At 36.7% G+C, this 15,786-nt stretch overlaps 1 protein-coding gene across 1 annotated transcript; it reads right to left on the bottom strand.

Annotated features, from left to right (window-relative positions):
• Nucleotides 1–9,190: 9,190 nt before the first annotated feature.
• LOC143651311 (olfactory receptor 11L1-like) lies at nt 9,191–14,907 on the bottom strand. The gene is given in 5 exon segments (XM_077122279.1): nt 9,191–9,246; nt 9,249–9,997; nt 9,999–10,081; nt 10,084–10,167; nt 14,887–14,907. Coding segments are annotated over 5 exon segments (993 nt in total).
• Between the last annotated feature and the right edge of the window lie 879 nt (nt 14,908–15,786).

Here is a 15,786-nt window from a genome sequence, read left to right as displayed (position 1 = left end):
TAGTGACTGCTATTATGGAACCAGAGAGCAACAATGACAAAATTATTAAGAAAAAATTTTTTACTATAATTTAGTAGCAACTGAGGTCCCCACTTTTAACCTCTTAGCAACATCCAAGTTCCCTCATATGCACATTAGCACCTAAGTATCAAGGGATTAAATAACCAGCACAAAGATACTGCACTTCTGATTGTAGCATTTGGCAGAACTGAAAGAAAAGGAAGGTGTGCTTCATGTTGAAGGGTTTGTGGGCAACAGAAAGAAGACACCAGAAGAAGATAAAATGTCACATGAAGACTTCAGAGTTGTACATATCCTCCATCAAATCCACCATAGTCTGTCAGATCATCTTTCCTGGTGGCCTCTAAGTATGCTTTTAATATAGTTTATGCTCATGGAGCTATCTGGAAAGAAAGAGGACTCAACATCAGGGAAGAAGGAAATTAAACATGCAGACATGATCTTAGCATTATTAAAAGCAGTGATGCTCCCTAAGGAAGTGGCTATTATACATTGTTACAGTTATCAGAAAGGAGAAATGGACTGTGTACAAAGCAATCAAATAGCAGATCTAGAAGCAAGAGCATCAGCCAGATTAAAATCTCCATCTTCATCATTGATACTTTCTCTAGTACCAGATATAAAACTAAAAGAAACTTTCTCTTCAGTATTTGGCCCACAATTTGTTCAGAGCCAAAGAATGGGGTTTTGATGTAGAAGAAATAGAAGCTAGCCCTCCATCCATATAAAAACATTCCATATAAGAAAATGAAGGAAGGATGGATTTATAATAAAGATAGAATAATTCTTCTTCCTGAACACTTAATGGAAACAGTTCCAATTTATTTACATCAAAGCACTCAATATGGAAGAGACACCGTGTATCAATGGCTGGAAAATTATACTGTAAAACCTAAGGTACAAAGAACCACTCAGAAAATAGCACAAAGCTGTTTCACTTGTGCTAGAAACAACCCCAAACCCAGGCCCCCACCCCCTATAAAAGGAGTGCAGGCTTGGGGCACAACATTGGGTGAGGACTGGCAAATAGTCTTTCCTATGCCAAGAACAAGTGGAAGCTGCTGGTACCTCCGTGTTTTTGTGCATACACTTACAGGATGGGTAGAGGCCTTTCCATGCAGGACAGAACAGTCTTCAGAAGTAACTAAGGCACTCCTGAAGGAAATAATCCCACAGTTTGGACTTCCACTTTCAATACAAAGTGATAATGGGAGTGCTTTTACATAAAAAATTTCACAGGAATTGTCATACATTGGAAATTGTCATACCATGTAAACATACATTGGAAATTACATGCATCTTGGAGACTGCAAATGACTGGGACAATGGAAATGATGAATCATACCCTGAAAAGGATGGTGGTGAAACTTTGCCAAGAAATTAATCTCTCATGAGACAAGGTTTTACCAGTGACTTGATGCATGTAAGAGTAGTGCTCACAAGTAGGCTCCTTTTGAGCCCATTTGAAATGGTATATGGCAGACCATTCCTCAAACAAGGAAGTATGTATAATTGGATGGAACTAAAAAATGTGTTCAGTCATTAGGGTTCACATCAGAGGCAATTCATTCCTATACCTCAAGTCAGCTCTATTCCTACAGATGTTCCCTTAGATCAGTTTAAACCTGAAGACCTAGTTCTTTTTAAAAAGTGGAAGTACCAACATCCAACAGACTAGTTGAAACCAAAGTGGAAAGGTCCCTATGAAACCTTATTAACAACTCATTCCTCTGTCAAGTTGATGGGAGTGAAACCATTGATGCACCATAGTAGAATAAAAATAGCATACTTTACCAGTTTCTCTCTTCTAAGCTCCTTCAGAGGACCAGGGTTGAAAAACAGGCAGCTGAGAATCCTGAAAATGGAGAGGAAACTGACCAATTTCTGGGAGGCAGATATCAAAGTGAAGCCCTAGAAGATTTAAAATTTATCTTCAGGAGAACAGATAATAAATAAACATTAGTGCATTTCTTTTACCTGAATATCATTAAAATATATGTGAAATCTTATAACCATGCTATCCAAGGATAAAAATATTCTTCATTGACAGCCAAATAGATAGTTCATTATATAAGATTATTAGGCCTCTCCTAAAATGTATTTTATATCTATGGTGCAGTATAACCCAAGGAGCTGATATATTATCAAACACTAACATTTTCTAACAGTGGACACATACCTATGCAGCTTCTATGAACCAGTCTGATTGCTCAGTGTGTGGCCAATTACCTATGTCTAGTGTTTCTGAATTACCCTGGTAATTCAGAGGTGGATATCACCCCCCCAGGGAACTGATTGGAATGAATTAAGAAAATTAATTAAAAGGATGTAAGGATAAAGGGGAACTCGAAAATCCATTGATATAACTAATGCTGATCCAAAAGTATGTCCAGTTAATTTAGAAACCCAAGGACATCAAATTTTTTTTTTCTTATAACAAAACAGTGGAAGGGACTATTCAACATGCAAAATATTTATATGATAAGGCTGAAGTTTTAATTGCTAGAGAAAAGGAGGGGTATTTGCAACTTTGGGATGGCACGTTATGGTTAATGCCTGGGTATGGTAGGTTAAACCAGACAGCCCTTCTCTTTTTGGAACAATGTAAATAGTCACAACAATATAACCCTTCCAAAACAAGGGAAATAGGATGGCTGCCTTCAGAGCAATGTCTCCGAACCATAAAATTACAGGAAAGTCACTAATTTGGACTAACAGACCTAGTATTTGCTGGGTAGGTCCAAATGAACTCAATGGTTATGTGGCACCAACCTATGGCCCTGGTTACCTCCAGGCTGGATAGGTAGATGCACTCTAGGGTTACCCTACGCCCAAGGAAGTATTTATAAAACTCTACCTTCAGGGGCAACTCTATCATTATTAAGAGCTCAATGGGCCTGACCAGTATTTCATTTGTATGACCATCTAGCTGCTATATTTCTGCCCTCATTAGGTATTGAAGATGTTATACTTAGGATAGAGGCACTAAATAATTTTACACAGCAAGTTTTGAATGATAGCCTCATGGTCTATGTCTTTCAAACACTGAAATGACCCTGGTGCATAAAGCAGTATTATAAAACCAAATGGCCCTAGATATCCTAATCACTTCACAGGGAGGGACATGTGCTATAATAAAAACAGAATGTTGTACCTATATACCTGATGATTCTCAAAATGTAGCTAAAGGATTAGAATAGTTGAAAAATCAAATTAATGCCATAGATAATAGCTCCACCTCTTATGGCATATTTGATTTATTTAGCTGGTTTCCTACAGAAATAAGATCTGGTCTTGTTCAATATTACAAGCAAGGCTAATGCTATTATGATTAATAATTCTGAGCATACTCATTGTTAAAATATGTCTCTGTCTCTTATCCTAGTCCTGCATTAAGCAAAATATGGGAGACGCTTTAACACTCTGGGAAAAAAAAATAAAACAAACTTAAAGAATATAGCCAACTACAATCCAAGAAGTTCTACTCCCCAAACCTTAAGAGTTGATGCCCCTTTGTCAGCAGGAAGTAACCAGAGTGGCCATTATCCAGGTATCCCTCAAGATTGGGGATGATCAAACAACAGGCAGGAACTGTAACCAAGAAATTAAGATTTAAGGGATGATTTTAATTATTGTGATCATTATATAAATGTTTCTTTTGCTTTTTGGCATATTGGGGCAGACAGAGAGAAATACCCGAAAGCCTTGAACTTTAGGCTGTCTGGATACCTGAAATGATCCTAAAAGCCCTTGTCTTGTGCCTTTGTGACTGTAAGAGCTGTTACACCCTTCATCTGGTTATTTTCTTGTAGGGCAAAGGCCCTAATTCTAATGAAGTCAGTTGCTAACTAGCCTCAGCCCCTTACATTTGTAAATCATGCCCACCAGGCTCTGCTATTGAAATATAACTTGTCTCCCCTCTTTTTGGCTCACACTTGTAGTACTGAAGTGATACCTCTGTCTCCCTTCCTTTCAACTTATGTTAATTTATCTTAACAATGTTTTGTTTTCTGCTTTGAATTTACTATTAACCCTGCATTCTAGTCTGCTTTGAATTTACTATTCAAAATGACCCAATCTCTCCTTGCTAGAATCCTTAAAACCCTTGAATCCCTAACTCAAGGGGACAGATTTTGGGCCCTTACACTATCTGCTCTCCTACTACATGTGCAGTAATAAAACCCTTTTTCTTTTTGAAACCCTAGTGTCTCAGGAAATGATTATTGAGCACATCATGCAAAAGAATCCATGGATATTGTCCAGTAACAATTACAGGGAATCTTGAATAGGGAGTAAGATCTTGTTGGTTTCTACAGTTTGGTGGGATAACCTGAAACATCCCAGAGTAATCTGGGCAGAAGATTAAAAGGCATTTGCAAAGTCACCTTGAAGTATTGGGAAAAAAGTTGGAAATATTAAAGTTCACCACCTGGGGAAGACCTGATATTCTCAAAATCATTGGTGACTGCCAATTGAATGGGCCAGCCCCTTGATCATGGGGCTTGCCCTTATGAAACTTATTCCTTCAAAGAAGACTCTAAGCCTACCTATGAATGTGGCAGAGTCACCCCCAGAGAACCTCTTTTGTTCCTCAGATATGGCCTCTCTCTCTAAGCCAACTCTGCAGGTGAGCTCCCTGCCCACTCCTCTACATGGGACATGACTCCAAGGGGTGTATATCTCCCTGAAAATGTGGGGCCTGATTCTAGGCAATGAGCCTGGTCCTGGAATCATGGGAGTGAGAAAGCCTTATTGACCAAAAAGGGGAAGAAACAGGAAACAAAATAAAGTTTCAGTGGCTGAGAGATTTTAAACAGACCAGAAAGTTAATTCTGGCAGTTATTCTTATGCAGTATATAGATATTACTTTCAATATTTGGTGTTAGAGTAGCTAGAGGGAAATACCTGAAACAGTTGGACTGTAATCTTTATTTTTTAAGATGATTGAATAACTATATAGTTTTTCAGGTGTGACCATGTGATTGTGAAACATTGTGACTGACACTCCCTTTATCTAGTGTATGGATAGATAAATAAGAAAATGAAGACAACATATAAATAAATCACAGGAGGAAGGGCATGTGACATTTTGGGTGTTCTTTTTCACTTTTGTTTTGGAGTACTGAAAATGTTCAAAAATGATGGGTGCACAGGTGGTTCAGTGGTAGAATGCTTACCTTCCATGTGGGAGACCCAGGTTTGATTCCAGACCAAGCACTTAAAAAAAAAATCAATGGGATGAATATATAGCTATATAATGATACTGTGAACTACTAGTCATATGTTTGTTGATTATATTGTATGTAAACATATAATAGAGCTCAATAAAATCACCTTTACCAAAATCCTTACTATAACGCTACAGTATACAAAACAATTTAGTAGTAACAGATAGATAAATAGATCAATGGAATAGAATTGAGAGTCAACAAAGACACCTGTAAAATTTTGGTCAAATGATTTTCAATTAGTGTGCCAAAATGATTCAATTTATTTAGCAAGTTTCTTAGATATGACACTAGGGCATGAGAAATAAGAAATAGATAAATTAACATCATCAAAGTTAAAAACTTTTGCAGATAAAAGGGAGCTATCAATATGATTAGAAAGACAGGTATAATGATATAGCAAATGTGGCAAAATATTAAAAGCTAATGGATTTGGGTATCAGAGTGGGGTACATTGTAGTCCTCTGTACGGATTTTGTATGGTTTTTGAAACTGACCTGTAAGTTTCAAATTATATCAAAAAAATGTTTCTTTAAAAAATAATAAAAGAGCACTATTGAGATTGTGAAAGATAATCCAAAGAATGGAAGAAAATTTCTGCATATCGTATGTCTGCTAAAGATCTATGATCCAAAAAATATATAGAACTCTTATGTAACAACAGGTACATTGCTATATTATGGAAAAGCCAAGGAATCCCCAAATTTTCTAGCCAGCCAGAAGATTCAGACTGCATGAGAAAGCAAGGCTTCTTGGCTTCTGAAAAAATAAGCCAATTAATTCCTGTTGTTCAGCCAACACATTATATTGTATTTATTTTAGCAGGTAAAAAACTAAAACAACATGATTTCTTGAAGTCTTTACAATAGGGATCAATGATCTTTTTCTCCCTCTATGCATTGCTTAACACATCTCAAGTTTAGCACTTTAAAAATAAGTTTTTGGTAAGATAACAATTCTGGTTAAATGCAAGGCATAATCTATACACTAACCTAAGATTAACATTTGCAATGAAAGCTAGTTGATTCTACTAAAAGAAAGATGGCTATCATAAAACTTCCATTCACTAATTTCCTCCCTATCTATGATTCCAGGGCATTAATCTTCTATACAAAATTCAAACCAGATGGGTCAAGGAAGGACTAAAAACTGTCCTCATAGACCAAGACCAAAAAGGAAGAGAAAATGTGAGAACCTGAAGACATAGCGTAAGTAAAGTGCTTGAGTTAGATGATCAAAGCTCAGGGATTCATGAGGTGCAAGTCTCTGAAGGGGCTATACACAGGCATCATTTTGCAATACATAGTATGAGCAATACCAGAATTTCTTCTCCTTATTTCCTCATGTATAAGAATTTTCCTGTGATGGATTGCATCACTCAAACCTAAATTCAAACTAATCTCCTATTCCACATGTACTATTGCAATAGATTTTGACAACCCTTGCTCTCTTCCATTCTACTCCCTAAACAGCAACAAGACTGCAAATGCAAAATGCATGAAGGATTAAAATCCTTCAATATTCAACCATTTCTCTTAGTACAAGATCCAAAAATCCTATATTTTAAGTAACTACAAGGCCTCACCCCTGTTTTTCTCTTCAGCCTTAACTCCTTCCTCCACCATCACTGCTCAGTAGACTTCCTTGCCCATCTGGAAGACTCACTGCATCCATTGTCTCCTCATTACTGATGTATGAGTTAAAGCTCTATTTAAACACAGAGACATTCCCTAAGCATCTATAATGAGTTAGACCTCACAGTTTGTTCTCCTATGCTCTCAAAATTCCCAAGCTCACAGCTCAATAAAGTAACTCATCACAATATATTCTAATAACTGCTTTATTGTAAGCAAATACAATTAAAGAAAGTAGTTACAAATATAAAATAATACCCACTTGATTAGAATTATTAAACATACTTAAATATATAAAAATGAGAAGATAGAATCAGAAAGAAAGGAACATAGAGCAAAGGAAAGTTCACCAAATTTGGGGAAACCATAACATCTGAGGGCACAAGCTTGGAAGTCCCTGGGTAACAGCCAGTTGGAGTCCTGACTGGTCACACAGTCCCAGGCAGAGCATCCTCTTTTGGATGAGACATCAAATCAACCAGAAACCAACTTTTGCAGTGCACAGTAAATGGGCTATGTGCATACATACATGATTTTAAAATACCAGTGCTTTACTTCCATTCTTGGGAAAAAGGTCAGTTCTCCCAAGAAGTGAACAAACAGCACATTCAAAGGGTGCCATGCATTTCCATATGGGAGTGGCCAGCTCCCCTAAGAAGTTACAGGGAAACCCAGTGAAGTCACTGTTCCTGGCATGAGGTGGTCTCTACCCAGGGATTTCCTATGAGTTTGAAGTTGTTCTATTAATTGTAACAAATGGATTTTCTTATCCTAACAAAAGGGAACAAGATAAAGTCTCTTAGCAATATACTAAGTGAAAATTCTCATTAAAAACATCCCACATTACTGTTGTATGTTAATGGACCACCTTGGTCTTTGCACCATTGTGCAGGTTTGAAACTGTTGGGTACCCCAGAAAAGCTATATTCTTTAATTCTGATTCAATATCATTGGGTAGTATCTTTTTGATTAAGTTGTTTTCATGAAGATGTGTCTCCACCCATTGAACATGGTGTCACCTACTGGAGTCCTTTAAGAGGGAACATTTTGGGAAAAGTTTAAGGGCTGACACAGACAGAGACATTTGAAGCTGCAGAAAGAAAACAACCCTGGGAAAGATGTTTGAGACGAGAAGCCAAAGGACCAGCAGATGACAACCATATGCCTTCCCAGATAAGCCTTTCTTGAGTCAAGTTATCTTTTGCTGGATGCTTTTTTTAGTTTGGACATTTTTATGGACTTAGAACTTTAAACTTGTAACTTAATTCCCTTTATAAAAGCCAACCAATTTTTGGTGTATTGCATTTCCTGCAGCATTAATGAACTAAAAAAATACACTTCATGTTTTCATAACAATAATCACAAACAGAAAAGAATCAATTATGCCTTTGATGTTGCTTTACATATTTCTTTTCCACACTGGATTATAGGATCCATAAAGGCAAATTATTGACCCTTTAATGTTGTTGCATCCCAAGGCATCATGGACTATATATCACATGGCATGCCACATAATAAGGAAATACAAAGATTTGTGGAATTAATTAATAAAATAGAGGGCAGAATTAGAAGAGGTCCTATAAGTGGTGACTGAATAGAAGAAAATATGAAAATATTTTCAGCCTTCATACCTCCTTTGACTATTAGAAATAGCATATGATTATATTATACTTCACATTCCTTATTTCCTTCCTTCCTTTCTTTCTTAGAATAACATTTCAGAAAAACCATTTAAAAGTCTGTTATTATAGATAAATATTTAGCACTTACAAAATCCTTATTTGTTTCTTCTAGCCCCTAGAAGATAATTTAGGTCAACATGAATTTCAAATATGATCATTTTTTCTATTTTCATTTATTCATTCCAAAGATATTTAAAGAGCACCAGTGGAATCATAGTTTGGATCCAGAAGTGCTCAATCAGGAGATTTTTACACTAGTAAAAAGGTGTGTAATTTCCTATGCCTAAGGCTATGGGAACACAAGGGAAATCTTATTATAGATCTTAAAAGAATGTGTAATTGTGTAATCCAATGCACTGATGTTCTACAATCAGATTGCTTCAAGGGATGGAAACAAATGTATAAGAACTAAAATGTCCCCTTAATGGTTTGATAGATGCAATTAATATTTTGATGAGTTGTTCACAATGAACAATTAAGAAACTACTTATGTTTTTGTTTTGGGGAACCAATGTGGTACTGAAGATGAGATCCATATTTGAAGACTCTGAATCTGCCACTAACTTTTCACAGTATTTAATCCACTGTGTTCTCTGGGTTTTCTTTGGATTAGGTGCAATTTTCTTTACCTAATAAATAAAGCCTCTTTCATTTTTACTCCAGAGATACCAAAATTCCTCTCATGGCTTTTCTAACTGCATCTTTGAAGTCTTTACTCTTCAAACTGAAGATAATAGGGTTCAACAGTGGGGTAACAACAGTATAGAAGACAGAAATTATCTTGTTGATTTCAGGTGTCAGGTGTGCACTGGGGTGAACAAACATGGAGATCATGGTTCCATAGTAGATAGTAAAAGCAGCCAGATGAGGGCCACATATGGAAAAGGTATTCATCCTGATGGAGGTTGAAGGAATTCTCAGTATAGAGAATACAATGAAAACATAGGACACACGTGTAAGAGAAAAACAAATGCACAGCACAGCAAGTGACAAGATGAAGATTGTCATCTCAGTGATATAGATCTTGGAACATGAGAGCTGCATGAGTGGAGGGAGGTCACAGAAGAAGTGACTGATCTGATTGGATGCACAGAAATCCAACTTGGAAAACATCAGTGAAGGCAGAAAGCCTGTGGCACCCCCTGTCAACCAGGAGATTGCCACCAACTTGTTGTATGACTTAGGACTCATCAGGAAGATGTAGTGGAGTGGGCTACAGATGGCCAGGTATCTGTCATAGGCCATCATGGCCAAGGGGAAGCACTCATTAGCACCAAAAAATACAAAGAAATAGAGCTGTGCCATACAGGCTGAGAAGGAGATGGTTTTGCCCTTTGAAAGCAGGTTATCTAAGAGAAGTGGCACAATTGTGGAAGTATACCAGATCTCTAGAAAGGAGAGGTGTTTGAGGAATGTATATATAGGTGAGTCATTGGTCTTGGCTCACTACCACAATAATTGCAATGTTCCCTGTGACTGTGATGAAGTAGATGAATAGGAAAATAACAAAAATAACAAAAGGAAAGTCTGCCATTGAAGGAGGTTCTGGAATCCAAACAACTGGAACTCAGTGACAGTGGACAAGTTCTGAGGCTCTATTTCCTGTTAGGGAAAATTATTTCTGGATGGGCACAAGCATGCTTAAAAATATTTATAAATATTTCCCATCCATGGTTGGAACATCAGAGATTCATTTGTTAATAGTTTAGAATTTTATGTGGAGGTTTTTAAGAGTGCCAAAGACTCTGGGACAGGAATAATTTCTTTGATAAGTATAATTCCATCTCTTTTTAATGAGAATACATTTTACAGTCAGAAGCTTAATGTGAATATTAACCATGGAAAGAGACTCAGTAATTTGTTCAGGTTCTCTAAAGCCTAGAAAATGTTAGGGTGTAAACACATCGGCAAAATTAAGGATTGTGAGTAAATCCTAATGTAGAAACTGTGGCAGATGGGATTATGCACTCCAGTTTAGACATGCCCTTAATCCTAATCCACATTCCTGTGTTTATGAACCCACTGTAAATAAGCCTCTTGAAGATGTAATTTTTAGTTAAGATATGGCCCAACTGAATGAGGATGGATCTTAATCCATATGACTAGAGGGCTTATGGAGAGCCAGAAGCTGATGTCAGCAGAAAACTGAAAGAAAAGAATATAGGAGAGGTCACTGAGTTTGGTAGGAAAGCCAAGGAACCCCAGTTATCACTGGCAGGCCAAAAAGAATCATATCATCTTTGAGGAGAAAGCAAATTTTGCAGAAGACTTCATGTTGGACATCTGGTCTTGAAACTGCAGGCAATTCAATGTTTGCAGTTTAAGTGAACCCATCATGCAAACTTATGATAATAGCTCAAGTAGACTAGGACAGAAATGAACAACAACAGCAAAGCTTTTCAAAAATTGAGATACAAAGAGAAAGAAATGCTTTTTTTTTCTCACAGGTGAGCTTTGATAAGAAAGAAGTATGCCATTGTATCTCCTCCTGAAAATTTGAGAAAGTCTATTCATTCTTTCTTCAAACAGGTTATCAATAACCTGTTGTATGTGTGTGTGATGTGTTTGCTTGTGAGTGTATGAAACCTTGCATTAACTTGTTCCTCACTTCACTGATGTCCTTTCTCAATTATATAGCACAGTCAGCTACAGTAATTCCTCCCTCATGCACACATTCAGCATGGCCCCTTTTCTGGATTTAATTTAATTCACTCATTAAACCCAGCTCTAGCTGAAGCCAATGTCAAAGACAAAAACAAAAGAAAACAAAGAAAGATTCCATTTGTCTTTAAGGCTGCCAAGTAATTATCCTACATTTCACTCATCTATTCACTCTTATGCTCTCCTTAGCAAATATTTCACTTACGTTCTTCTCTTTTCAAACTTCCTTTTTCAAACTGTACCTTCAGCAAAAGACTATTATATTGAAAATATTGATATTCTTTGATAGGAACAGTAAACATTTCTGTGAATTCACCCACCTATCATTAGTTGTTCCTTTGTGCCATGTTTTCTTCTGATTAAACTGTCCATGCCAGGTCTAAGACAAATCCCTCCAGTTGGAGAGTGGTTGCTGCACCTTCCTGTGAGTAGAAGATATTTCAGGTGTGACACCTCCCATTTACTCTTCCAAATCAAGAATGCCCCCATTGATTTGATCAATTCCTCAATATTTGCATATGTTAATTTTTTCCTCCAGTTAAAAAAGACAAAAAAGCCACAAAACTATGAAACATCTTGATACTACTTTGCTCTCTAAATACTATCTGCATTTATCTTTTCATTTTTACAAACTCTTTCCATTATTTAAATATGTTGCCTCTCCCAGGTGGCCTATTACTGTTTCCTTTCTTGCTTAAACTTACTGCAACCAGGGTTTACCATCACCATACACCAAATTTGTTCTGTCTTGTTCACATTTGGCCTCCATATAATAAACAGTCATCCATCTTTAGTCTCATTGGCATTTCAAACTTAACATGTCCTAAGCTGCCTTATTAGGTCTTCCTCATCTCATTAATGGCCATTTCATCCTCTCACTTGTAAGCCCAGAAACATTGAAACTACTCTTGTTCTTCTCAGACCCCTCATGCCACCCTTCATTAAAACCAGCTGTTTCTAACTTGAAAATATATCCAGAATCCAGTTGGTGTTTGCCACACCAACACTGCCTCCACCCTGGAAAAAGTGCCATTATCTCTCATCTGGATCATTGCAATGTCTCCTTGCAGGCCTCCCCTGCCCTTCTTCAGTAAATATCCCATAAAGCAACAACAGCAAAACTTTTGAAACAGGAAACAGATCACATTACTCCTCTGCTTGAACCAATGGCAGCTCACTTCTTACACAGGGAAAGCCAAAGCCTTGACAGTTTACAAGGCTCTATTTGTTCTCTCCTCCAACCACTTCATCTTATGTTCCACCTTGCCCAAGCAGCTCCTGGCCCTCTGGCTTCCTTAATATCTTTCATACCACACAGAATTTCCCACCTTTCTACTTAACGCTTCAAATTATCTGCAAGCTTCTAAAAATTTCCAGGTGGCTCAATTCTGCTGGCCTGCCAATCTTTGCTCAGTTATCATCTTACCTTACTAAAGTTCCAAGAATTTAACTTAGTTAAAGATAAAACCAGTTGTATGTATCTTTGAAGGCAGAATATTTTTAAAGTGCTGGATTCTGGCTTGAAACCACTGGGATGAATTCCTAAGTATTAGAACAATGCTATTCAATACACATAGATTGATTTTTTCAGAAAGGAGGGGTATGATGGTGGATTCCTTCAGTCACAGCAAGTCTTACTATTTCTCTCAGTAAAATAACTATGCCATCAAGGAAAATAGTTCTTTGTGGCCTTGGCTTTCACTGTTTTTGTGAGTATAGTACTGTGGTACTCAGTTTTTAAATGAATGGTGTGTAATAAAAGCTAATTTAATATGAGAAAAAATGAGGGTCTGGTTTCAGAGAGAGCAATGAAAGTAAACCTGTATTGTATTATATTACAGTAAGCTCCAAGGACATTAAGCTAAATTTCTTAGTTACCCACAGTCCCCTCCATAATACATGTTCCCTGCTACCAGTATATTTTCATATCTAATTTTATCACTTTCTTTGATATTATATGAAAATAAACATAGCAAAGTATGATATACTTATTAAATGTAATCTTGCCCAGAGGCAGCTTAACAAACCTTTGGCTTCTGAAGATATATTTCTTAGTTGCTTTTAAGTTATTACAGTTATCAAATTTAGACAAGACGTTTACCTTGTGCCCATATAGAGGGGACATCTACAAAAGCTAAACTTGCCTTGTTAATGAAGAATGATTTCTTGAGGTCTGTTTCATTTTAGAATTCAACAACCACCCACTGCAACAATGAAATGGACAGGACTTCTATGACTCTTGACAGGAACACACACACACACATTGACTTCCTGCTTAAAAAATACTCATTTATCTGCATTTTCTCACCTACCTCTTCTCTTGGGCTCAGTCAGCACAGGTGGTGGACAATGACTTCTCAGAGCCTTAGGGCCAGAGTAGGCTATGCAGGGTCTGCATCACCCTCCTCTAAGCCAAATAAGATTGTGCTTTCTTTGGGTGAACTGAAATTTGATATCTTCTGCTGGTGTGAGATAGTAGGTAAAACAGTCATCTTCTCTCAATTATCCTATGTTTCTTGGGGATGTTACCCCTCTGAGAATACAGCTCCCAGATATTCTTCTGTAATTTTCACTCATGTTACTAAACTAGGAAACCAGTCTTCTGAGATTCAACTCTGCCCACTGAGGCTGAGCTGTTGCTAAAACACTCAGAGGATGGGTGGAATTCTGTAATTTTCAATTACCAGTCTTTATCCAAGTTAATTCTAAGTGCAACTCTGTCAATATGCCAAAGAAAACACAACATCTGAATTAGTCTGAGAAAAAGTCTTAGATTTAGTTTTGGAGTAGTAACTGGAAAGGAAAATGTTCACAACTCATCTGTGATAAAGCAGTATTGAGTAAAAGTCCAAGTGTATTGAATTCTCCATAATTAAGAAGAGTTTATTTAATCATATTTCTAGTTAAATTAAAATTATGTCTTTTGAAGATATTAAAGATGATATTAAATAACTGAATAAAAACTTTTAAAAATTCACTTAATTTTTGCTTATAACCATTCATTTGTTCAACTTTGTACCAGGTGCTTTTAAAGACATTCATATACAACAGTGAATCACATAAACTTTGATTGGGATTTATCAGTGACACACACATGTTGATTAGATTAAACCAGTGAATCACACAAAACTTATAGTTCGATTGGATAGTCTGTTATCACTTCTTGTTTACTGATGTTTGATTTAACTGATATGTATTTTTCAAGTGATGTGATTCCTGTGTACAACTTTTAGAAAACTTGTGGAAGGAAAGAAAATACAGGAATATGGAATACACTATTTTTATACATAATCTGTACACAACTGGTTTGAGGTAATTTCTTGCATGAGCATTTTCTTGCATCATAAAATTTTGAAAAAATATTTATAACACCATTTATAGACTGCATTATAGTCTGGTATTAGGGGTGGGTTCTTTAGCTCTGATACCAAATCTGTGTATCTTTGCTGAAAAAGAGAGAAAAGAATGATAGTTTCTGAAAAGCAGATTATGGTGTCACTTAGGAAAGTGTCAGCTGCAGAGGACAAATAAAATTGCGTACACTTCAGCCATGGCTGGATAGATGGAGCTGAGAGAGTGTCCAGGTCTCCAATGGAGAACCCAGCCTACACATGCAGGAGAACATACTGAGAGCACATGGAGGATGGGCAGTATACGTACCCTTAACTCAGAGCATGTCATGCTTCCCAAGTCAGCAGGGAAGCCAGAACAAGGTGACCCATGGAGGGGGGAGGAATTAAGAAACCTCCCATCCAATATTCCACTGTGTCATGAGAGGAGGGTTGGATCTCTTCTCTGTGGCAAGAAGATATTAGAAGACAGATGGATAAATAGAACCTTGTAAGAATGAGGTACCATTGGTTTTGGGCAGGCCATGGTGGCTCAGCAGAAAGAGTTCTTGCCTACCATGCCGGAGACCCAGATTCGATTCCTAGTGCCTGCCCATCAAAAAAAAAAATTAAAAAAAAAGAATGAGGCACGTGGTGATGATTAAAAACGTACATCACCAAAAAAAACATACATCACGAAATATATAAATTATAATTGATAGTATACATTAGAGGCTTCAAATGATAATATACATTAGAGGCTATATTCATAACATAAGCAATCATGTGTCCATGATCTATGTGAGAACTTAATTTTTGAAGGCCTATTCTGTGTCATTCAAAACACAGAAGACTAGTGGTCTTTCCCTCACTCCAAAATCTATGTATAACTCCAGTTTTCTTTCTAATAGCCATTTGTTTTTCTGGAGTATCACATCTTCTGGTGGTATATTGCATGATACATCTTGAGGGATGTTCAACTATGGCCATTTGTTGTATATTTTATTTTATAAAGGAATTAGAATCCAGTCACTGGTTTCTTATTCTGAACATAAAATCAGGCTTGAGCATATTTTCTTAGATATTAATTAACACATTGCTGAGTTAAAAATAATGATCCATTTATGTGTACCACACTGAAACCACAATAAACCACAAATATAATCATTCTTTTCACTATTCAAATTTCCATCCAAAAAAAAAATTTCCATCCAAAAATTCTATTTTATAT

This window comes from Tamandua tetradactyla, chromosome 12, assembly GCF_023851605.1.
Source record: "Tamandua tetradactyla isolate mTamTet1 chromosome 12, mTamTet1.pri, whole genome shotgun sequence".
Lineage (NCBI taxonomy): Eukaryota > Metazoa > Chordata > Mammalia > Pilosa > Myrmecophagidae > Tamandua > Tamandua tetradactyla.
This window is presented reverse-complemented; position numbering and strand designations above follow the sequence as displayed.